General features: G+C 41.2%; 1 protein-coding gene across 18 annotated transcripts in view; it reads left to right on the top strand.

Annotated features, from left to right (window-relative positions):
- MYT1L (myelin transcription factor 1 like) overlaps positions 1-26,404 on the top strand; it is a 723,101-nt gene that overhangs the window by 638,546 nt on the left and 58,151 nt on the right. For 15 of the 18 annotated variants that reach the window (XM_045294233.1, XM_045294236.1, XM_045294234.1 and 12 more), the window contains 3 exons: positions 3,446-3,508; positions 17,276-17,359; positions 18,879-19,100. In XM_045294233.1, the coding sequence (XP_045150168.1) occupies positions 3,446-3,508; positions 17,276-17,359; positions 18,879-19,100 (369 nt within the window). The remainder of the gene's footprint in view (positions 1-3,445; positions 3,509-17,275; positions 17,360-18,878; positions 19,101-26,404) is intronic. The other 3 variants (XM_045294240.1, XM_045294244.1, XM_045294241.1) reach the window with 2 other exon arrangements.

Here is a 26,404-nt window from a genome sequence, read left to right on the forward strand (position 1 = left end):
GTAGGTAGATGATAGATAGATAGATGATAGATAGATAGATAGATAGATAGATAGATAGATAGATAGATGATAGATAGATAGATAGATAGATAGATGATTGATTGATTGATACAGTGTTTTATTTAATGTAGCGACTTAATATAGACTCTGTGCTATTGTTCATGAGAATTATTAGAAAGCCAGGAGGACCATTAACTTAGCGGTGTTCTTTTAAAACATCCTTCTTCCCCTATGGCAGCCTGATTTACTTCCCTGGTAAGAGCCTGTGCTTCCTTTAAAGGGAGTTGAGGGGGCAGTTTCCATGGAAACTCAGTCTGTCTCTTCTGCCATTTCAAAACCCAAGCTGTGCAGCACATGCTACTGTCTGATTGTATCCACAGGGGATTTTGATTATCCCACTTGGGCCTCCCTTTATAGAAAAGATGTGCTCTTAGATGGGTAGATGCAAATCGAATTTTTGAAAATCGATTTTACACCACTCACATTTTCCAGGATCCTGGAGCTGGCTCCATTCGGGAGAAGCAAAGAGTCCTTTTGTTAGATGAATAATCACGTCTTCATTCATTGACTTCAGAAAATTGTACTTTTGAATGTTGAGGTGTCTTTAAGCTAGGGAATGTGTATGTAAATCTAAGAATTTGAAAAAGCCTTAGAATCCTAAATGGTAACATAAAAATGAATGCCTAGAGATGTACAAAGAAAGACTAGTTGATGTCGATGTCTGTGTGGTCCACAAGCACCACCTAAAGACGAGAAAGCCGAACGACTACTTTCATGAAAGCCCAAGTGCGTTTTTGCAAAGGACAGCAAGCAGTCCAATGCAGTAGGTCATTTTAACCTTAGATGTAGAACTCCACACAGACGAGTAAGAAATAAGAATGCTAACGAAAAAGCCTGAATCATTGTGTTTAATTCTCAAAATGTATCGACAAAAGGACGAGGACAGAGGGGGAATAGCAGTTCCCTTAGCAAGGCCTTAACTTACCTTTTAACATCTTCATAATGTAAAAAGGGCAGGGCGATTGAGCTTCAGCCCCACATGAGGAATGTAGTCTGGCAACCTTAAACAATTTCTCCCAAACTCTCATAGTTAACAAGTGGCACGTCCCCAATTCAAACCCCAGCCACCTAGCATCAAACCCTAAAAATTCGTTTTAAAAAGGCCCGCTTTCTGGAAACTTTCTTTTTCCTTCCCGACACAGTGAAGTTCTGGATTGGGACTATAAAAGGCTTATGGAAAAATTCTATTTTGTAATTAATTTTTCCCATTCATTTTTAAAATCATTCTATTGGGGGATCATACGACTCTTATCACACCCATGAAATTTTTGAAGCTTCTTGGATATATTTAATGGTAATAAATGTCATTTTAAATGCTCTGGATTACAAAAAATATCATGCATTTTTAAATGGTACTTATCGAAACAAAAACAAGACTAATAATCTTCCTTTTTCTTTCTTCCTCTTTTTAAATTTGTATTCATTTGTATAATTTTGGTTATAACACCTCACTTTATATTTAAGCAGAGTATATAAACAACCCTCTTTAAAAAAAATTTCTAATTGTACTATGAGTAAATTTTCAAAAAATTAGCACTGAATACTAAAATTAGGAAGAGTTTAAGGATTTTTTTAAGAAAAAAATGATGCCAAATATGTTCCTCATTTGTTAATAAATTCTCAAAAGAGAAACTTGCGTGAAGTTAACTTCTCTTAGATTGTATTGCTTTCACATTCTGGGAGCATAGATCATCCAGCTGAGGTGTCATTTGGAAAAGCACTGACTTAAATTTAGTCCTATAAGTTACTATGCATATACTAATTACTTAACCTTGGATGCACTTATAATAAACAAATGTTTGCAAGTGTCTGTAGACAGCTGTTATTTTAATAAAATTCAAGTCAATAATCTGATTTGGATGATCGTTTTCGGTATGTAGGTTTGGTGTCAAACAGCGACTGTTGTTCTGCCTCAGCCTGCTTTTGGAATTCTGATTCCACATGTACTAAAGTGGCATTAACTCAAGCACCAAACAATGCTCTATTACCTTTATTTCAGTTTTTGTTATGCTTTGTATTTTAATTCCATTAAAACCAAACTCTAATTTAAACCTTTACTATGGCAAATACCAATTTCTAAAATAGGAGATCTAAAACAGTGTGTCCTTCCTTCAGACTCAAAGAAAATTAGAAAGTGTCTAAGTATCAACAGATTGTTTATACTTCCCAATGATCAAAATATGACTGACATCCATACACCTGAAATTAGTCGAATTTCACTCTGTTTTTTCCATCCATCTCATTGACACTATCATCTTATCTTGAGAAACACAATCTATGAGAAATTGTGCCGGCCTAGTTTCCATTTTGAATAATCAGGGTGACTTTCTGAGTGGAAAGTAAATCGAAACCTCCCAGAAGTAGAATATATTTATGAAATATTTAAAACTGTCATCTTTGTCCCTGACAAGAATGTATTTAATGCAGATAGAGGAATGGGGTAGAATTTGAGCTTTATTATGGGATGATAACATTGCTTATTAATCCTTGCTACATTTTGATTTACAAATTTAATGGAAAGTAAAATGTGGGGGGGGGGGGTTTTGGTTTGTCTTTCAGTAAACATTTCCCTCAGCTTTTACATCTATGGTAGGTTTACATACAGTTCAAGTGGTTAAATAAAATTCTTAATAATACTAAGTGAAAACAATCTTAGTAGCACTGCTTGATTATTTAAACAATGGCATATATAAGAAGTTAACACAGAGAGTAATAATTATAAAACTTTTATAAAAGTAATTATTTCCCATTTGAGCAATAGCAATGCAGTAGACAAGAAACCAAATGAAATTCCCTAATTGGGTGCTTACACTGGTAAAATGTGGATGCACATCAACTATTCTAAATAGTCTGAATTCGCCCAGTTAGCCAAGCTCGGGAAAGTTATGGAAGTTTGTACTGCTAGCATGTTGAGTTTGAGGCTGAGACTGCTCTCATACGCATGTCCGTCCCTGTATCATCCAGACTTCAGTCGTATTGATAGAATAACAAGCCCCTTTATAACGGGGCTGTCGTTAAAGTAACAATTAGAGAAGGGACATGTGTCATCATTGGAGGGAATAGAGAGCTTTCAATAGCCTACTGACCAAGATTTGCGCTCTCCTCCAGAGATCACTGAATCCTAAACAGTGACTGACTGAAATTCATGTTTTTTCTGGAGCGATGCACTGTTTTGGGGGGAGGAAAAAGGTTTGTGTCTGGTGGCTGTGACGAATGGACACCATCTCACAGCACACGGAGCTGGTGGTGGTCCGGCTCAATTGAGGGTTCTTCCGGGAGAGAGATGACACAATACCATGGACTTTTTGGATGAGTAACAAAGTTAATTGTTGGGAGAGTTTTATTTCTTTCAAGTAAATTACCCAATTTACATTTTTAATTGTAGGTGCCCCACCCCTGGTTGTGATGGCTCTGGACATATAACTGGCAATTATGCTTCTCATCGAAGGTATGTAGAGATAATTCTTCTTCTCTTCAAATCCATTCTTTCTTATTTAAATAACAACGCTGTCCACACATAGGCACATTGCTAAGGCTTCAGACTTTAGGGCAAGCTCCATTTGACTTTAAAATTAAGGCTCTAGAGAGCCTTACACCCACACAGCAGTGCTGCTCCAATCACTTGTTGTACAAGAGACCTTTCTACAGTCCCTCAGTGGCACATGTTTTTCTAAATTGAAGGACTACAGAGTGAAAATATCTCCCTAGTAAACTATAAGATCCTTAAGAAGAGCTATTGAGTGGCAAACATTCTGATACCATTGAAAGTCACTCTCAAATATTAAGATTCATGCCACAAAGCTGTTCAGTTATTATTAGCAATGATGATCAAAAGAGAACGCTGAAATTCCTTAACTTTAAAAATGCCAGGCACTATAATTCCATCTCAGCACACACACACCAAAAAAGAAGAGTGTCTAAAATATACTATAAAGATTCGGCCATAAGACACGTTAAGCACTCTGTGTGGCCTTCAGTAACTATTTTACAAATAGTTCTTCTATCTCGAAAGGGATTCCTGGTGGCCTAGTGGCTAGCCTTTGGGCTGCTACAGGCCCAGTCAGCAGGTTGAAGCCACAAGCCTGTCCACGAGAGAAAAACAAAGGTTTCTATTCGCCTAGTTACAGTCTCGGAAACCCACAGGGACAGTTCTGCCCTGTCGTATGGGCATCTCTAGGGGTCGGATTTGAGTCCGTGGCAGTGAGTTTGGCTTTGAGGTTCGTTGCGAAGCGAAGGAGCGGTGTAGTGAGTTACACACTGGGCTGCTAACTGGTCAGCAGTCTAACAGCACCAGCCGCTCTGTGGGAGAAAGATGAGGCTTTCTACCCCTGTGAAGAGTTAGTCTCAGCAGCCCACAGGGGCACTTCCGCCCTTTCCTATAGGGTTGCCATGAGCCATAATGGACTTGATGGCAGTGAGTTTGGGTTCAAGTTTATTGTCTGTTAAGCCCTACGGTAGACCTGGATTGTAAGGGACCTTGTGGTGTCTTGTTTTACACAAAAAGTGGATCTACATCTTTTCATTTGGAAACAGAAATGTCTATGTCATGTTCCGTTATGAGCAGCAAGGTCATGCCAAGGGAGGGACAAAAACAGTCCTGAATGAAACCCTGATGAAGTGAGGTCTTAGACTGGAGCAATCAGTGCTGCATGTAACAAACAATTGAATAAAGAAACCGAGTTATAAGACACCCCTTGCCTTGCCACTCTGAAATTTTAGATTATACTGTAGTCGATACAAGAGGGGCTGAGCCTTCTGCTTTAAGTACACCCCAAGGTGGAGAGAGGTGGCAAATTCACAAAGTGGAGCTCAACCGTAAATAGGCTACCCACAAACCACAAAACCTACCTGGCACAAAGCAAGGTCAAGTGAAAGCATACTGGTGGCTTGATGCACTGCCCTAATACCCAGAGTCAACAGTCAGAGTGCGGGAGACATTCGCTTGGTTGCCCCATGCAGTTTGGCCAAAAGATGAAATAGATCCCACTGCAAATCTTGGGACTATTTTCAAGTTTAAATAAACCATTTGTGAGCATGTCTATTAGTCATTGGTAAAGCCAACAAGAAGAGCTGAATGAGAAGACTGGGATAGCTGAGTAATGCACCCTCACAGAATAATGCACCCTTCTCATTCTCTAGGCCAGGGATTCTCAACCCGGCAGTCTTGACATTTGGGGTCAGAGAATTCTTTGCTGCGAGGGCTATCCTGAATAGTTCAGGATGTTGAGTGACATCTCTCATCTCTACCCACTGGATGCCGGAGTACCACCACAACAGCTGAGGGCCAAGTTGCCCCCCCCCCCACTAAGAAGCATAATAACAATGCCAGAAACCACACACCGTATATGGTAAAGAGAAGTATATTAGCAGTCCACCGCTATACACTGCAATGAATATAGAATAAGAGCAAGCGATCATCGCTTCTCGGCCTTTGTGTAAGAGTAAGCAATCATCCCCAAAATTGTGGGCTTAGATGATCTCAAATGAAAATCACTCAACTAATCGAACTGGTTAAACACAAGTCGGTGTTTATTTTAATTTATCTTGGAGAAGAAATGTATCACCACTCACTTCAACATAACTTCTAATACTGTGTATCCAGAGAACTTAAAGTGAGCATTTACTTATCATTTCATGTCCAAATGTCTGGTTTGGTTTGGTTTTGTTTCTATTTATTTTTGTCTGCTTGTTTAGCACATTGTACATTCAATCATAATTTGGTTTAAATATTTTATTCATTTCACTTTTGGGGGGAATATTCGGAATCAATAATATAGCATAAACCTCTGATTAAAATATAATTTAAACTTAAACTTAAGCTATGATCTATGCCTAAAGTAATAACATCAGTGCTAATCCATAGAGTTAGAGTAAATTTGATTTAGTTTTTGGAAAATCTGATTACTATATATTAGGGAGGAGCCCTAGTGACGTAGTGGGGTATGCCTTGAGCTGCCGACCACAAGATCAGTACTTCAAATCCCCTAGCCACCCCTTGTGAGTAAGATAAATCGTTTTGCTCCCAGAAAGATTAACAGCCTTGGAAACCCAAAAGGACCACTCTACGCTGCCCAGAGAGTCACTATGAGTTGGATTCATCTCAATGGCAGTGAGGTTTGTTTGATATATGAAAGGGTTTCAAAAGTTTGTGGGTAAAATGAAATAAAAAGATAGTGTAATTTTGGCCCTGTGAATTTGTTGAATCATCTTATATGGCCCCCGGGGGTTTAGCATACTGGAAGTATTCTATGACATTAGCTTCCATGATAATAATTTCCCTTGCATAGACATTGGAGTGAGGTTTTAAATTTTGTAAAGCAAAAGTGTTCTATTCACTTAACAGTGATTATGTAAATTTGCCTCTAAGGATAGACAAAAACCAATAGTTTAATAAGCAAACTTCTCCAAATCAATTGATTCCTGATGGCCATACATACAACTAAAAGTACTTTATACAATGTTAATTTCCTGTTGTCCTTATTCCAGAAAAATAACCTGCTGTTATCTATAGGCAAGATACAGAGAAAACTTTACATAGACCGTGGTTCATTATCTGTGTGTGTGTGTGTGTGTGTGTGTGTACATGCATGTGCCACACATGTGTCAAAGTTTAAGCCAGTATATGCATCCAAGGGGTCTTTGTCTCCTTTATGTGCTATAATGAGATGTGAAATCACAGAACAATAAACCTGAACATCATAAGGGTCACAGATCTGTCTTGAGAATCTGAGGAAATCTCTGGCTCCTCTCTTTCCATATGCACAAATTCAAGCTTTGTCCATAATGGCAGGATGTGCATGCCCCATAACTTAACGCTCATGGAGGAAAATGTAGCCCTAAGCTAGTTTGCTAGCAAGTATGATTCTAGAAACTGAAGAGAGTACATTTGATCACGGGATCCTCATAGACACAGTGAGAGTTAGATGCTTGCATTTCTGTTGTTGGTGTTTGAGGAAACTGAGACCCAGTAGCAGGCCCACATTGTCTAATTCCAGAGAGCGTTCTCATTATAGACCTCTAAGTCCAGAATGGCAAAGGCTGTTGAATGTCATATCATTTACTCTGTACTGTAAAATAGGAGCACCCTAAAAGATCTTAGGTGGACTTGATTTGTATTTGCTTTTATTTTTTAGTTTTAATTTATTTTGCATTTAATTTTTCAGTCTCTGAACAATATCTACTCTCATTTTAACAAATAGTTACTGACTGCAAATGATGCTTTATCAAAAACTCTTTCATCAAATGCTTTGCCCTTGCTTCTTTGTCCTCGGTGAAGATAGAGAACATCTATACATTAACCAACTTTTATATAAAGCTATTCAGATATTTTACTCATTATCAGATTTTATCTTGGCCTTCTTTTCTTCAACAGCCACAGAATTTGATTTCTTAAACTTTTTTCTTCAAAAATCATATTTCCCAGTTGTCTTTATTACATTCCTCTGACACTTCCCAGGGTCTCCTGATTCTTCTAGATTTTTCAAAGACACGTCAGGACAGTGACCTCTCAGCCCGATCTTAGCAGAAGGCTTACCTAGGAGATCTTCCTTGTTTTCTCTGATTTATTCATCCTATTTGATTAAAAAGAATCATACAAATAGCAGGAGCTTTAAAGGCCCTGAAGTTGTTACTCAATGTAAAAGTAAAATCCATGAGGATGCTCTGTGTCTGAGCCCAGTAAGACCAACTTACAGATGTACAGAGCAGCTTAGGGTCCCAGAATGATCTAACAGGTAGAATTAATAATAACAAAAGATAGATTTCCTGAACACTTACTGTGAACCAAGAACTATTTACGCATATATTCTCACTCTCCTGTGATTATGATTAGCCTAGGCTATTGTTACTATCCTAAGTACAAATGGGCGACAGAAATTGTAATATGCGTACCACACGAGTATCAACTCCTGTGTTCTCCTGGGGAAATTTCACTTCATCCTTTTATAATAATCCACAAGCCCTCAGCCTTTAGAATGACACTGAAGGTCTGATGTTACTATCTCCTCTCCGCTATGTGCGTTGAGAAGTCAAAAGCAAGGATCTCTAAGATCTCACCTGTCATAAAGCAAGGAAGTCATAATGTATTGAAGCAGGCCATGAGGAAACCACATTTCCGGAAACTAGAAGGAGAAGTAGGCTCTCTTGGACCTTTGTCATAGTGGAGCCTTGGTGGCATAGTGGCTACTGGTTGAGCTCATCACAACAAGGTCGGTAGTTGGAAAGCACACCTGCTCCTCAGCAGAAAGGTGAGGGTTGCTCCTCCTGTAAAGAGATACTGACTCACAAATCAAATCCACAAAGGCAGTTCTACCCAATCTTTCTAACAGGGTCACTATGCATTTGAATAGACTTGATAGTGAGTTTGTTTTGGAGGAGGGTGGGGGGAGGACCCTGGCCACAGAATCAGAAGATGCCTTCTTTGTATGGAAGGCACTTGAAGCCTGTTTAGTTCCCTAATTAAATAGGAATCTGTTCTCACAACAGCTGCAAATGTGCTCAGCCAGAGGTCCACTCTTGGGCTTTGCTAGGGGGTCCTCCCAGCACCATTTCTTGTCTGGAGTCCATACTTCTTTGGTCATTCCTTATTCTGTGTCCCCCACCACCCCGCCCCTCAAATCTATGGCCTTTAAGTCTTCTAGTTTGCCTATTATTCATGCTTACTCTGAAAACCTGAGTTATCCAGGTACTCAAATCCTTAGCCTTTTATTCCATTGAGAAAAGGCCAAAAAAATCCTAAATGTATCTGTAGTGTTTTCAATATTTATAGAATTTCAAGCAAAGGAACAAATATATAATGAGTTCTGCATCAATGGTAGAGTTTCTACCAAGGAAATTACCAATCATTTAAAATACAATCCCATATGTCAGTCAAGAATTATAGAGCTCTATTAAATTCAGTCAATATTTAATAAGCACATACGTCCCAGAGACTGGAGGACAAATAGTAATTAAGAACCTAATCTAACTTGAAGAGGTAGATCATTAAATGGGGGGGGTGGTGAGGGATGGGGAGAGCATCATATATACATACACACAAAAAATGATTAGAAGAAAAATGAGGCTGGTATTAATTCTGACCAGGAGAGTGGGTTACTAAAGAGAAAATAGTATTTGAGCTATGCTTTTAAGGTGGTGTTTCCAGATGGGGAAGAGGAAGAGAGCCGTGCTAAGCAACAAGACAGCAGTAGAGCCAGTATTATAGAAAGAAAAAGAAGTACGTTGGACAAACAAACATTCACTTTAAAATTCACTTTAGTTATAAGCTTACTTTTAGGAGTCTTATTAAATAAATGATGGCAACGTTCAATCATCCATGATTTTTTTTTAGTAAGACAGTGGCATGATTAGATCTGAGCATAGAAAAGGTGTTGTTGGTAGAAGAGTGGACTCTGAATCATATTGGCGAGGTAACAAACAGGAAGCTGCACGGTAGAGAGCAGGTGAAGCCAGAATACCAACAGCGATGGGGAGATGTCAGGGAGGCCCACATGAGACAGTCACTGAAGCATCTGAGCTTCCAAGATTGGGCAAATGGGGAAGTGGAGAGGTCCTTCTTTGAAGAAAAACAAGAGGAAGCCGAAGCCCAGCAGACAGAGTGAAACTAAACCCTGTTCAGTACCGCAAAGGAGAAAGGGTAAGGGTAGAAATCACGGTTTAAAGTCATCCATACTTGTGCTTTGAGCTCATCGAAAAAGTAGTGGGAGTGAAAAGGAAATAACAGCACTTTTAAAAATCTTTCATGTTGTTTAATTTGAGAAATTATGAAATTCTCTCTCCCTTACGAAAGGAACACAGGTTCATTGCTTGAAAGTGAAACAGGACACTCGTGTCAGCGCGTCACATTTTGGATGGGCTGTGTAAAACTGACACCACCACACACATGTGAAGGAAGGACTCTCAGGAGTAAGAATGCCCCCTTGCCCCCACCCACTGCCTCGCGCAACTGCTCTTGGCCAGGAATACCAGCGCTATTCCCCACACAACGAGGAAACTCCCGTGCTCCAGAATAGCACCTCCTTTCATGAAAGATGGAGCTTCAACAGTAACCACTTTCTGCACGATGGAGCCGAATGCTAGGAATCTAGATGGTCAACTCAGCCTCCAGCAGAGATGCCCCGGTGCAGCTCGGGGTCCCATAAAGGAGGGACGGTAATGCAGAACGCAGTTCCATGCATGTCGCTCAAAACCAAAGGCAGAAACTGGATTCAATCATTTTCTTTTGCTGTTGTTATGTTCAAATGTTAACTGTAATACAGAAAAAAAGGTAAAAGTCAGGGTCAAATACTATCGAGCACCTTCACTGGGCCAAACTCTTTGTATGTTTAAGGTTTGTTTTTTTCTTACATAAAGTCCTGATGTAGGTCAGATTCACCTGCTAATACAGATGACAAAACTAAAGTGTCGGAAGTTAAATAACTAGCCCAAGTCGTCTACACAGCTAATTAGTAGAATTGAAATTTCCGTGTGTCCCTCTGATAGGAGCTCCCACATTCTTTCCAGCGTGCAATGCTACTTTCCATTGAAATGATGCGTGATCGGATCACTGCCCTTGCATAGTAATTCTGCAGAGAATCTCCATTCTGGAGAAAATACCAAGGGGTGGATTTTCACTTCCAGGTCTTGTGCTGAAAGGGAAACTTTTAAAATGCAGAGTATTTCTTAGTTCTATTATTCAGCACATTGTAGTGCTGACTTGGTTTAGGGAGGAAGTATTTTTGGTGCCATCAAACATGCAAATTAGCCAGACCTGAGGAGTACGAGCCCCTAATAAAATGATTTTCTTAAAAAGATCTGTAGGAGCCCCCAATAAAATGATTTTTTTTTAATGCTGTTCATGAAAAACAAGGTCTGGTGAACCACCCTGGATCCTTGGAGAATTAAATGCTGCCAAAAAGAAGTCGAAGAAAGCAGGGAAGGACTCCTGTAGGGGAAACAGGAGGGGAGGAGAGCCAAGAAAGAGTTAGGTGACACAAAGGGCAGCAGAGACACAGCATCCACAGACGGGTTCCCCCATGAGAGCGAGTGAGTGTTCCAGAATTCCCATTCTTCACAGGCCTATCCACACAGTAGAGTGCCTTTGCATAGACAATCAAACAAGGAAACAAGTCCCTAGTATTCTCTGCCTTCAGCTGCGACCCACCTGACCTCAGCAGTGGTCTCCCTGATACCATGTCCTCTTCTCAATTCAGCCTGAATTTCTGCCAGTACATGTCAATCTACCGATGCAACCGTTTGTCACATCATCTTCAGCACAATCTTACCTGCATGTGCTATTAACTTCTTTGGAATAGGTACAAATACATATCTCTTCCAGTCAACCAGCTCGGTAGGTAGCTGTCTTCCAAATGTCGTGGCATAGATGAGTGAGTGCTTCCAGTGTTTCACCTGCTTGTTGAAACATTTCAATTCGTATTCCTTCAATTCCTGGACCCTTGTTTTTGGCTATTACCTTCAGTGCAGCTTGAAGTTCTTCCTTCAGTAGCACAGGTTCTTCATCATCCGCTACCTCTTGAAATGGTTGAATGCTGACTAGTTCTTCTTAGTACAGTGACTCTGTGTATTCGTTTCACTTTCTTTTGATGCTTGCTGCATCATTCAATATTTTGCCCATAGACTCTTTCATTATTGCAACTTGACGCTTGCATTTTTCTTTAGTTCTTTAGTTGCAAATAATGCTGCATGTGTTCTGCCTTTTGGGCTTTCTAGCTCTAGGTCTTTGCACATTACATTATAATATTTGACTCTGTCTTCTCGAACTCCACTTGAAATTTTATGCTCAGCTCGTTTTCTTCATCGTTTCTTCCATTTTCCTTGACTACTTGATGTTGAAGAGCAAGTTTCAGATTTTCTTCTGACATCCACTTTGATCATTTCTTTCTTTGTCTTTTTAATGACCTTTTGCTTTCCAATTGCCTACGTTCATTCCAGGTCCCGAATATTTCATCGTGAATGACGGTTTGGATATCATCCCACAGGTCAAGAAGTCTTCTGTCATTAGTGCTCGGTGTTTCAAATCAGTTCTTGAGATGTTCTCAACATTCAGGTGGGTTAGACTGAAGGTGATATTTTGGGTCTCTTGGACTGGTTTTAATTTTCTTCAGCTCAACCTGAAATTACCCAGTCTGCCTGGCCTGGTTTAGCAGCTGATACTGCATTTCTCCATTGTCTCTTCCCACAGACATAGAGTTGATGTGATTTCTGTGTATTTCATCTGGAGAAGTTCACTTGTGTTCTCTCTTTTTGTGTTGTTGTAAAAAGGCATTTGCTACAAACAAGTCATTGTTCTTGCAAAATTCTGTCATGCGATCTCTACCTGTTTCTTTCACTAAGATCATATTTCCCAAAGACTGTCCCTTCCTCTTTGTTTCCAACTTTTACATTCTAATGAACAGTAATTACAATGCATCTTGATTCCACATTTGATCAATTTCAGACTGATGATGTTGGTAGAATTCTTAAATTTCTGCATCATTAGCTTTATCTATTCATGCATAAATGTGAAAAATTCTTGTAATGATTGGACTTCCCTGTATGCAGATAGATATTATCCTATCAAAGACAGCATTGTTCTTCAAGATAGCTTGTGAAATGTCCTTTTTGATTATGAATGCAACATCATTTCTCTTAAGTGTACCTTTCCCAGCATAGTAACCTACATAACTGCCTGATTCATAATGACCTACACCAGTCCATTTTAGCTCACTAACATCTAGGATTTCAATCTTTATATATTCTCTTTCATTTTGGACATTTTCCAATTTCCTACATTCATACTAAGTACATTCCAAGCTCCAACTATTCATAGATGTTTGCAGCTTTTGATTCTCATGTTGAGCTGTCACCACCAGCAAGGGAAGATCCGGAGGGCTTTCCTCCATCCACACCACTATGGACAACTCTGTTTCAAGAAGGCAACTCTTCCTGCGTCGTATTTTGTGTGCCTTCCAACTTGAGGGGGCTCATCTCCTGGCAGTATCTCTGACAATGGCCTGCTACATTTGAAATACCAGGAATATTGCTTCCAGTCTCACAGCAGTATAGAAAACATTATGACAAACTGACAGATGTGTGGTGGAAACATCAAAATGTTGTCCATGAGAACTAGTCCCCGTGGACACCCCTGGAACTGTGGAGAAACAAAATGCTGCCAAAAACAAAATTTTTTAAAGCAGGCAAAGGATTCCTTTTGGAGAAACAAGAGGTGAAAGACAGCAAGGACAGCATGAGGTCATAAAAAGGGCAGCCCCAACTTCCAGCCCCAATATGCCCAGTCTTCTCATGCGCACAGTGTGGCCAGTACTGGGGAACTGACACACAATGACAGAGACCTCCCAACAGACAGAGATCTACTTTTTAGAAAACTGGACAGCAAGACCTGGAATTAGTAACATGAGAAAAAGTGCTCTATGATTCTAGCCCAGTCCTCTTGTTTCATCATCAGGGCGCCCCTAAGGTCATAGTTGGGGTCAGACCTAGGCTATGCCTAAATTTGATGCTGTTGTGTATTTGTCCTGCTTTATTTTGATTTTGTTCTCTTTTATCCTCTGCCCAGGTTTCGGGCTTGATCCAGAGCTGCACTTCATTTCTAATTTCATTGGAAGTACAGAGGGGAAAAGAGAGAAAGAGGGAGGCCAGACTTTCTGTGTTTGCAGTGATGGGAGGGTGACTTCTCTTTCCTACAATCATGGCGTTAGTCTGAGGGAAAAGCAGGAAGTTGAATTTTACAATTCTCCCACCAATTCCTCTCATATTTATTCATCTGTTCATTCATTCAACAAATATTTAAATGTTACCTACTCAGTGCAAGGCACTGGACTAGTATTGGGAGACAAAGGTGACGTGTATATATTCTCATGGAACTGATAACTTAGAGGGGCATACGGGTACGTGAATGGGCTATTACAATACAACATGAGTAACTTTGCCCATTTTTTGAAGTTACTCATACTGTATTGCAGTAGTCCACTTACTTATCCACATGTCCTATGAGAATTCAAAAGAAGCCCTGGTCCTGTAGTAGGTTATACATTGGACTTATAACTGCAAGATCAGCAATTCCAATATGCCAACTGCTCTACTGGAGAAAGACAAGGCTCTCTGTTCCCATAAAGATTGGCATTCTCGTAAATCCAAAGGAGCAGTTCTACTCAGTTCTATATGATCCCTATGAGTTGGAGTCAGTTCAATGGCAGTGAGTTTTTGAGATGAGAGCACACAGAATTAGTCCTCCACATTGCACAGAATAGCCAACGAAGCTTCCTTAAAGGGAGGGACCTCTAAGTTGACGTTAATTGCGTAGAAATGAATAAGCAGAGCAAGAAGGGCTGTGGCGGCAGGGGAGGGGGAACTGCACATGCAAAAGCTGGAGGTGAGAGAAATCAATCCAAGAAGGTGTGACAAGTTGTAAAAGGGCAGCCGGAGGTGATGAGTTGAGATTGTGGGTGGCACCAGATAATTCCAAGTCCTATAAGCCAGGTGAAGGAATTTTTATTGATCTTAAGGGAAGGAAAGAACCACTGGATGATTTTAAACAGCGACTGCATTAATGCATTCAGTTTCAATGAATTCCCCTTTCAAAATCAATACTGGTTCAGGATCAATATTAGTCTAATCTAATACCGTAAAACTTGCAAGAGCCAGAATCTATATAAGACGAAGCCTGTCATCAAGGGAATATTCAAATATTTTCACAAATAAAGAGAAATAGAAGTGATAAGATCGAACCATGGCAAGGCAGACAATTGAGGACACCCAGAAAAACAGGGCAGTCCATCGATTCCAGCTGTCCCAGGTGTCACAGTGTCATGTTGGTGGAAATGGGTGCTGGAGAGAAGCCGTATAATCAACAGGCTGTGTGAGAAGTGAGGACAAGGAAGCCGGCAAACATGAAGCCCGTGTCCAACCCAGATGGATAATGATATTCGTGGTCATTCACTAATTGGGGATAGGTTTGCAGTGACAAGGTTAATATGCAATATGAGTTTAAGTAGTCTTGGAGATAGCCAAATAGATATGCTCAATGGTCACTAGCATGCATGGGTTTACATTTTAGTCGGAATTAGGGACCTGGATCTGGAAGCTATCAACAGAAACTGCAGAGACTGGACTAGATGGACGTCTGAGGAAAACAACAGAGAGTGAGAAGCAACGCCTACCAGCGTACCCCAACCCCAGACAGCGTACCCCAACCCCAGGACACCTTCGAGCACTGCAGAGCGAGAGCGGGCTGCCGACGGAACGGATGTCTGGGAGAACCATCACGCCAGGGAACTGTAGAGACTCTTTTTAGAAGCAACAGTCCATGGAGCTGCAGATGGTCAAGTTCAACAAAGATTGAAAAGCATCCATTGTCCTCAATGTCAGGGTGACCTGGAAGAGCAGGGTTGATAGATGGGTCGCAGCCAGACTACCAAGGGTACAATCAGCTGAGGATTCGATAGGAAGTGAAAAGAACATGCAGGAAGTAGAAATACCTCTCTCTTTTTTCTTATTGTGAAATCAGGGTGAGAAATAAAAGTAGCAGGAGGCAGCAACTTCAAGTACATCTGTCTTTTCGCTTTTTTATCAATGAAAGCTAGCCAAGGGTGGAGGACGGAAGGGTGTTGACAGTGCTCCAGGAGACGTGAGCACTGAAGTGGCGACGCGAAGGAGGAAGGGAGATGGGGAGGACAGCAGGGTCCACAGCACCCGAAGCTCAGAGGGCAACTCAGGGTCCAGCACGTGACATGACAAGCCCCAGATAAACCTGCTTGGTCCCGGGAAAATCTTGAGAAACCCTCTCCCGTCCACCACGCTGCCTGTAAGATAGCTGGTTTAAAGCTGACAGAAGTCAGACCACTGGCACAGGCGTTGAAAAGGTTTTTAAAAAAACAGAACTACACTAAAGGGGAAGAAAGGAATAGCTGCAGTCTGGTTAAGGCGGGGAATAACAAGTCTGTCTTTAGGAGCACTGATGATGTAGTAGGTTACCAGTTAGACTGCTAACTTAAAGGTCAGCACTTCAAACCCACCAGCCACTCTGGGAGAAAATGAGGCTTTCTGCTCCCATAAAGATGTATAGCCTTGGAAACCCAACGGGGTGGTTCTACTCTGTCTTATAAGGTCCCTGTCAGTTAGAAATGATCTCCTAGCAGTGAGCTTAGGTCAAATAAGGATTCACTGCATGATGCAAATGGTTAAATGGTCACAGACGAAAAGGTTGATGGTTCAAATCCGAGACACACTTTGGAATACAGACCTAGAGATCTGTTTCTGAAAGACCACAGCCATTGAAAAGCCTGTGGAGAACAGCTCTGCTCTGACCCCCATGGAGTTTCCACGAGTCACAGTGGCCTTGAACTTGCTTACAAACATATCACACTCACAAGGAAGAAATGGGGAAAATGTATTACAAGCCTCTACGCTCCCTGGAACATAACCATGTAGTCAGTGGGCCTGTTTCCACTTCTGTATTACCACAGAGCACCGTCGTATGTGGTGTGATTTCTTTATCTTGTCTAATCTCCAGTTCTTTAATTCTTTGCAATTTGATATACCTTCATTACGATATTCTCATCTTTGGCAGAAATAGTATTCTGTTCTATAGAGAATTTTTCTTCTAAATAAGTGCAAGGACCCATATCCAAAATTTTTTTATTTAACTCAAGCATATACCATTTTCATTGTACATTCTTTGTATAACCAAATGTAAGTGCATCCCATATATCAGAGTAGCCCATCCCGCCCATATTACAAAGTTATGAGATGGAAGGAGCTGGCAAGCTGGCTGTAAGAGAGCACGTCACTAAGCAAGAGAACGGGAAGCTCATGTTTTCTCGTCAACAGTACCCTCGTTTGTGGGCGTGTCCATCCTTTGTGCCTCATTTCCCTTGTGTTTCTTCTCTCTGCCATCTAGCCTTCAATCTATCGATCTGTCACAACAAAACTTCCTCCGGCCTCTTTTCTGATGATTCCTGAAGGCTTCTATTCCTACAAATGGACCTCCAGTCTTGTCATCTGTTTAAGGCATCCTAGTCCACCTCCATCTCTTCTCTCTCCTGCAAAGGGAATAGACAATCTCTAAAGGCTTTGATAGGACACAGAGATACAGCAGCCAAAAAAACTCTAGAAATACGGGATTTGGGGGCAAATCAAAGCAAAGCCACATCGATTGTAAAGAAAGCTTGCCGGATTTAACAGTGCCAGATTGCTTTCTGAAAACATCTTTCTTATTTAGCCTTTCAGGTTGCCCGAGAGCAAAGAAAAGTGGCATCAGGATAGCACAAAGCAAAGAAGACAAAGAAGATCAAGAGCCTATTAGGTATGAGTGCCCAGGGAGATCGAGGAACACGGCAGCATGGCTGCTGGTGTTGGGGCAGTTTAAAGCTTACATGAAGAAAGGCAACATTAGTCAAGGGAAGAAACCACATTTTTAGTGAGCATTCTGAGATTCCAGTCAACTGAGAGGTCACATAAAAGGTTACCCACTAATGTATATCAAAAACGGAAGAGCACCTCTGGTAATTAATTGAAAATAGTCTAAACTACAGATGACATCTAACACTAGGCTAGTAGCCAATGTTCTGAGTAAGCAACATCACAAGAAGCTTATCTCTACCACTTGGCAGTAAAAGCAGTTCAATTTACTAGGAAAGACAGGTTCGTGGCACGATATAACAGAAACTTTAAGGATCTTACTAATATTTTGGCTTATAAAATTCATTTAATTTTATACACTGCCTTGGTCTAACAAAAGGACTTGAGACAGATGGTTTGTACCAAGCATGGAGTATGTTGGGGAAGAATTACATTGTCCCCTTTGCTGCTCAAACCGGGGAATCCCGCTCCCCCTTCCCCAAAATGCCAAGGGCCTGCACCTCAGGAAATCAGAGGATAAACACAGTGCCACTACTTTGACATTTTCACTCTACTCAATTTCTTTGGGGGGGGAATTAGTTCATTCAAAAGCGTTCCAGTGATTTAAAATGTATGAAAGCAAATAGGTAGCACTGATTCTAAAGACCATAACCCTGCCTATTCAAATAAACGTAGGCAGACTCCTCAGACTGCAGGCACGTGAGTAGCACATTGAATTGCTCTCTACATTCTTTGAGATGCATGTAATCCTGTTTAGTTTTGCTTAGTCCTCCGCCCTTCAGAATAGAAACATCTGAAAAATATTGACGCACTTGTTATTGAACTTTAGCTCTAATTTTCTCTCATTAAAAAAAAAAGTACTGACCATGGGATTCTCTTCTAGAAACATTCAGTAAATAGCATCTCAGCCACGTAAGATCTTATCTACCTGGCCATCAGTGAGTGCAGCTAACCAAATAAATGTTTTCTAGCATGTAAGAAAAACACAGGTTTATGAAATAGCCTTTTAAAATACAATCCCACTATTCCTCATCAACTTTGCATTGTTCTACCATAAAAGCTCTTATTCCGTCCCAAACTAAGCACTGTCTTTCAAGTAGACACGGGGATTTCACTTGTTGCAACAACCTATTTTTTTTCCCACATGCTGGAGCCAGTCATCCCTCGCAAAGCATAGAAATTTTGTTCCAGAAAAGCTTTCTCTCAACTGTGGAATAAGTATTTCAGCCAGGATGAAATATTTAATTGCTCCACTAGGTGGTGTCTTTTAGTAATTTCTTTCCTTTTGTTTTTTTGTTTTTCTTTTTTCTTTCTTTCCTTTTTTTTTTCCTTTCTGTTTCTTAGCTAGTAGAGCATGATTGTTCTTTTTTTTCTTCATGTCAGGTTATTTTGACTTTGTTATAGAGACTACCAGGTATATGATGGCAAGACAATAAAGTTTATCTCATCTATCTGCTATCCAGATGTCCAGTTCCGGGTTGTGATGGTCAGGGTCATATAACTGGAAAGTATGCATCCCACCGCAGTGCATCGGGGTGCCCCCTAGCCGCCAAAAGGCAAAAGGATGGGTACCTCAATGGCTCCCAGTTCTCCTGGAAGTCAGTGAAGACGGAAGGTATGTCCTGTCCCACTCCCGGATGTGATGGCTCAGGACACGTCAGCGGTAGTTTCCTCACACATCGCAGGTGAGTGATCACATGACTGCTTGTTTGGCTTGGGGATGGTTTGGATGGGTCTGTTGGGAATTGGCTAGCATGGTTTGTTATGGCGTGCACATTTTTCACACCCTATTCATCTTTGTTTAAGAGCAAAGACTTCATCATGAAGTTCTAAGGTTTAGGAAAACATAAAGTATGTACCATTACCTCCTCACCTTTTAAAAAATATAAATATAAAGAAATTAGTAGATTTCTTCAGCCACATCTTACTCTTAGGACAGTGACGTCTTTCAAAGGTGTGTTTAACATGCTCTCCGGAAGGAAATACATTTGAATATTATGGACATACATTTAGCTACTTTCCTTGGAGGGCACATGCAGGGGAGAGGATGGCAGTCAGCACAGTGGTGTCATGTTGGGTGCCAAGGCTGAAGATACAGGGATCAGAACACTGCCAAAAGATGCCTTCACCTGCATGCATTTGTTTTTAGAAGTCTGTTTAATGTGGGGTGGGAGGTGGGGTTTTTCTTTGTCAAATCAGAAGGTCTCACTGGAAAAGAGTTCAACACATATGGTGTAAATACAGCCCAGGAGGTTATATTAGACTTGCTGTGCTACAGAGTCATGAATAGCAGGTTGATTGAACTATGAAATGGAATGATATGTGGAAAGCTCCCAATAAAGTGGTTTGAAAAAACAAAGATGAAGAAAAGAAAGTCAGGCTGGGGAAGAGACATAGTAGAATCTTCAGGAATATTCTAAACCATGCAAATGCCATGCTGTTGCATGAATAGAGTGTTTTCTTTCTGCTTCTCTCTCATAATATATATGTGTATATGTGCACACATTATAGATGTGTGTATGTGTGTATGGTACAAATCACATACATGCATCTTGATTTAATTTGTTAAAGCATATCAAAAACAGAATGAAGCAAAGGTTCCTAAGGAAATCAAAAGAGTGTGAAATTGAGCCTTGTCCTTTTGAAGAAGGTTGGTTGTTTATTTGTTTCTTATTACCAAAAAAGGGAAAAAATAAAATTTCTGCTCAGATAGAAAATTGAAATATATGACTGGGTTTCAAAAGTGAAAAAATACTTCCTTTCTCCAGCCCTATCTCCTAACTCACATTGCAAAAATAATCCAGTCATATGCCTTCTTTCAAAAATCACCTTTGGCTGTGCAAGCAAACCCATCAGTCGGGACACACTGACGCATTCAGGTGCAGGCGTGCAGGTGCCCTTCACCTTACTTTCCTTTGTACAAATAAAGCATAATGCGGCTTAGATATTGTCTTTGGAACAAAGACTGGCCTGTGTTCACTCCTAAAAAACAAAGAAACCGGTTGCTTTCAAGTCCGTTCAAACGCATCGCCACTCCAGGTGAGCCACCGTAGAACAGGGCTCCACAGGGCTTTCCGTGGCTGCTCCGTAGGGTTTCAATGGCAGGGTGTTTAGAAGCAGGTCATCTGCTTTGCTTCGGAGTTGCGTCTGGGTGGACTCAGACTGTTAACCTTCCAGCTGGCAGCTGTGTTAGGCTGGGTGCCTTAGAGAAGCAAAAACATTGCAATAGCTAGATAGGTAGGTGATACCGAGACAAGCAGATAGATTGATTGATTGATAGCAAGTAAGTGGATGGAAGTGGTTGTCGAAGTGGTTAGGTCTAGTCTGATTCAAACCTGTAAGTCAAAGTTTAAGTCAGAAGCATTTCCTGACTCATAGCTTCCAGGGCTGTGAAATCAGAAAGAAGGAAGATGAACCAGGGGGCAGCAGGACAAAACAAGAAGCACAAGGCTGGCCGATGCAGAGGTGGGTTGGCAGGTCAGATGGTAAGACTTGGATGGCTTATATGGCCAGCAGGCAATATGGTGGGTCATTTGCCCCATTCAAAGAACCAGAAGTAGATGTGACAGATGCAAATTCCACGCTAGCAAAAAGAGAGAGGGGCAGGAACTGAAAATACAGGGAATCCAGGATGGATGAGCCCTATAGGACCAGTGGTGTGAGTGGCAAAACAGGGAGGGTAAAGGGAGAATGGGTAGGAAAGAGGGAACCGATTACATGGAACTGTGTGTGACCTCCTCCCTGGGGGACAGACAACCAAAAAGTGGGTGAAGGGAGAAGTCGGACAGGGCAAGATATGACAAAATACCCATTTATAAACTATCAAGGGCTCATGTGGGAGAGGGGAGCGGGGAGGGAGGGGAAAAATGAGGACCTAATGTCGGGGGTTTAAATGGAGAGAAAATGTTTTGAGAAATGATGTACAAATACGCTTTACACAATTGATGTGTGTATGGATTGGGATAACAGTTGTATGAGCCCCTAATAAAATGTTTAAAAAAAAAAAAAAAAAAAAGAGAGAGGGGCTAGTTATCTAAAGCAGCTATCTATAAAAATGAATATATATATCCCAAAGAAGATATCAACAGAGTGCAATCTCAATAAGGAGTTGTTCTCCAGCCTAATCTTCCCACGTCTGCTTGCTACAAAGGGCAGATCCCATCCTGGGATTGTTTACCTTACGATATGCCACATTATGGGGGAGACCTGACTGCCAAACGACTGAAGATCCTGGCATAGCCAAGTTGACACAGAACCTAACTATCACCACAGCTGACTGTATTGTCTTTGTTTGTACCAACTAAAGCCTAGAAAATCTAAGCATTCATTCATTCTTAGGTGGCTCATTTTTTCGTTATGATTACTCAGAAAGTCCCTTCATTCCATTGCATGCCTATACCACAACTGTTGCTTTTCTTGATCTCAATGTTACAAAGAATGCTACAAGAAAGTTCTTTAAACATGTAGTTTCATGTATTTGAGCAAACATGTCTTTGGTATATATTTCAAGAAACAAAAGGGCTTATTTAAAAATTTTCAATAGTTCAGGCAATTATCTTCCAAAAAGTACCTTAACTTTTAAATCATTTTATTACCTAAATCTTCATCTCTTCTAAAACTTATAATGCTGTACCTATACTATATATACATAATAGTGTACACATTTTACTACTCTAATGCAGGAATTAGAAACCAATTATTTTATTAAATATATATAGGAATGCATTGAAATTAAAGTAAAACAAGCTCATTATACAAGAAAATCAGCATCTACATAAGACTAACTACAGGGCTCACCATTTAGGACAAGCATTCCCCCTGTTTATATATAAACAAAAACAATGAAATAATATTATAAATTATTAAATGTAAATCAAATTACACATTTGATTTTATTAAGTATAAACTGCTTGATGTACAACATTTCCTCCTATTTCAAAACCTTTGGCTGAATTTATATATCATATAATAATATATTATTTATAGACATAAGAGACAAAAAGATTGAATGTCTTGAGGGTTCATTAGTTAGTGTGAGGGGGCCCCAACACTCGAATGGGTCCTCAGGAGTGACTTTGCAGGAGAAACTTTGAAATGGTGAAAAATCTTAAAGGGAGACACAGACGGCGGTGGCAGGGTGGGGCTCCTTGTCCTAGGTCAGAACTGAGAGAGGAGAATGTATTTTCCAAAGGGCATATAAAATGGGACTTAGAGATCTTTTATAGGGCAGGCACATCATACAGCTAGCGTATTACATCGTTAATAGGTAATACCATAAGCAGGTAACATAATAAACAAGCAATCAGGTCAGCAGCTTGACCTAATGCTAGTTAACCATGAACAACACCCGCCCCCAGTCCTCCCCAGGGGGGTGTTACCTTTACGTGGGTCGGCTATGGGACTTGATTGCTCTTATCTACAGACAATCTCCAGGCACAGAGACTAGCCAGGCACACGAATGATTCCTCTTATCTGGTAGCTCCTTGATGACAGTTCCTGTATGGGGAGTTCTTGGAGGGGCGGTGTCCAGTCATGAGAATGTGTATGGAGATTTGTTTATATCTCATCACGGTGAGGGATCCCCAAAAAGTTGGCTCCCCAGCCCCGTCATGATGAGCCTGGAGGAGTCAGCTGTATGACTTTCTCATCCACTCTCTCAGTTTACCACATCCATTGTACAGTTTGCATTGCTTCACACAGTTATTTCTCACTTTCCTTGACTAGGCTCGCTTACCTACATTCCTCAGTGCAAGCAGTTGGGGGTGCGGGGGTTGTTTGCATCTTCTAAACACTGTTCCAAAATGAGGGGTTCTAGGACCAGGTGAGTTCCAAAAAGCAACCATCTGGATAAGAATGAGCTACAGAGTCATACCTTGCCCGACCCTGCCCGAGGTTTCCAAGACTCGCCCCAAATACAGAAGTGAAAGTCACCGCTTTTACATTCTCAACCCACATGCCTGGCTTTATTCTCTTGACACACAGATATTAAAAATGAAAAGATTTCTTCATGACCAAAAAATACCCCAAAACCCCAAATTCACTGCCATCACGTCAATTCTGACTCATAGTGAGCGTATAGGGCAGGACTGAATTCCCCCTGCCTCTACTGCAGTGGAACACCGTCTCTTTTCCCCACAGCGGCTGGGGGTTCAGAACTGTTGACCGTGACGTTGGCAGCCCAAGGCACAGCCAGGGCTCCTGACTTCACTGAAGTCTCCTGTCGTGATTTTAATGACCAGGCCTGCCTTTTCTTGGACCCATGGCTCTTCACGACTTTCTTTTCTCCACAAGAATGCATTTGGGTGTCTGACAGAGATGGGTAGAGTTTGCTCAAAGGCACACACTCAGCTTTATACTCCCAATGGAATCTCAGGGGCGAGATCGTGTTTAGTGACAAAATCAGGTTCACACCACTCAAGCAAGGCGCGACACAAAGGACTCTCCTGTGTAGAAATGTTCTATTGAACGCCCTTCATGGTGTGCCAACAACTCTTTCGGATAACTTTGTGGGAGTAGGCGCCATTCTTGTTAGGCACCCTCCCTTTACCACAGACCTATAGAAATCCACTGTTCAAGATCCTGGGTCCCTAGCAGAGCTCCTAGAAGCACAGAGCATTCCAGAAAGAACCACAGCCCTGAGCGTCTCTCCCAGTCAAAGGCTCACCAGTCTGTGCGAGAAAGGGCGCTGCGGTGCTCCAGGGAGGGCTGGCATGAATCCACATGGAAAATGGACCTGGAAAGATGAAAATCAGTTGTCTTAGATTGAGTTCCTGCCGTGTGTCATTTTGGGGTTAGCAGAGCTGTGAGCTTTTCCTCGAAAATCTTCCTGGGGCACAAGCAGAACTCGCTGCTCTTTGTCTGTCCTCACTGAGAAGGGAAAGGGGGTTCTTCGCAGGCATTTGCTTCTGATGCATTGAGGAAAGGCTCCAAACTTCTCTGTCTGTCTGTCTGTGTGTAAAAGAGAAAGAGAAGGTCAAAGGAGCGTGGGTCAAAGTGCTCAGTAGGACCTTTGGACAAAGTTGACCCCTGGTCTTTGTTTGACCAAATTCCACTTCCTTTACTAGGCAGGCAAGCATTCATTCTTTCTGGTAATGTGGTGCTATTAATACTGGGCAAGAATGTAGCTAAGTGTAGGAACATAAGTGAAATAAATAAAGAAAAGCTAAAACCGTTTCCTCTCTCTGAATACCCTTGGCCCAGCGCTTTTCCCAAGCCCTTAAGGTGTGTGGAAAAATGAGTCTCCCCAGAAGACCGTTAATCTGTACTTTAGAATCTGTGGCCCTGTCATGTTTTACAGATGGAAAACAAAGCAACTTTTAGAATCAGAGGAAAAATCTAGTCTGAAATAGAAATCTCCTAAAGAAACAATTTCCACTTGCTTCCAAATTGTAAGGACCTAGAGTGTCCAACATGAACGCAGCTGGACAGAAGGCCTGTTTCCTATTGCTCCTGCGTCCTCACTGGGCACCAAGCCACTCAAACAAATGCCCCTTTCAAGCAGGCAGCATTCACTGCTCGATTCTAATCCCCGAAGTGATGCTATTTCTCACTGACCTGCATCTGAGCATCCACACCCTCCACCTTGTTATAAAATCGTTTCCCTTTCATCTGGAACTATTTAAACCCATTATAAATTTAAGGGATTGAGAAGGAATATTTCTTTCCCTGTTATATATATGTGGCTGGTTGGCACTAAATGAAGACACAGCAAATACGGGAAAATATTTTTTTTAATGTTTTACTTTATCTTTGAGATTGACCTGGCCTTTTCTAGAAGAGCATTGTTTAACATGAAAAATAGGTCCTTCACAACCAGATGCTTTTCATATAAACCAGAGAAAGACTTCCATTGAGACATACCATTGAAATCTAAAGAATAAAAAGACTATAGATGTCACATTTTGAAAACACAGGACCTTGTGATAAAAAATCATTTCTGATTTTCTGGCATATTTGAGATTGAATGATTATTCCCACAAGAGGGTTTCTTCACATCCACAATTGTGAAGGTCAGCTTATTATCAGCACCTCATCCAAGTCATCCATGCTAAGGCAGCAGCAGGGTTGAGCAAAGGGCTGATCTGCAGGACCAGGAAAGCCATCCGTGTCCCAAGGGCTCACTCAGGCACCTATCCGCTTATGTTTGGATCTAATATTGTCACTGCAGATGCAACTAAGTTGAGATTTTCAGGGTCAGACATTAAAAGACTTTTGTTTTTTTGAGAAATAAAACCTGTACCTGGAAGCAAATCAAAAAGCCCAGAAAAGAAGAATTACAAAGATAATTCTATAATAATATCTAGATGTCACTATAGAAAAGACTTACTTTCCACAGAAGAATGCTGAGGTCCAGGCCAGGGAATTTACCTCAAACTGAGGGGAGGGCTAGGGTCTTAACCAGGGGAGTCAACAAGGACTAGTGCAAAATCCACACTCATTGACTTCCATCCAGTCAATGCTGACTCACAGGGACCCCCTGTGGGTTTCCGAGACTGTAACTGTTTACCGGAGTAGAAAGCCCAGTCTTTCTCCCAAGGAGCTACTGGTGGTTTTGAACTGCGAACCATGCAAATTGTAGCCCAATGCATAGCCACTATACCACCAGGGCTCCAGGCATAATACATAAAGACATGTTCTATACAAATTCCTGAGCATTGCCTGAGTCTTAGTATGTACTAAGCCACGCACTGGGTACAATGGAGCCATCTGAGAATGGCAAAGAGAAGCTGACCATTTCAGCATCAGGGACTCACCGAGGGCATGTGTAGAGGGGCAAGGAATGAGGACACTGAGGATGGGGGTCGCCAAACTCAAAACCAAACTTACTGCCAGCGGGTCCTTTCCAACCCACAGGGACCCGATAGGACAGGGCAGACCTGCCCCCCCTTGAGTTTCTAAGACTGTGAAACTTTACAGAGAGAGATAGTCTCATCTTTCTCCCTAGAACAGCTGGTGCTTTGAACTGCTGACCTTGGGGCTATCAGTTCCA

Source organism: Echinops telfairi, unplaced genomic scaffold (assembly GCF_000313985.2).
Source record: "Echinops telfairi isolate 266 unplaced genomic scaffold, ASM31398v2 ScPeMD7_3509;HRSCAF=4178, whole genome shotgun sequence".
Lineage (NCBI taxonomy): Eukaryota > Metazoa > Chordata > Mammalia > Afrosoricida > Tenrecidae > Echinops > Echinops telfairi.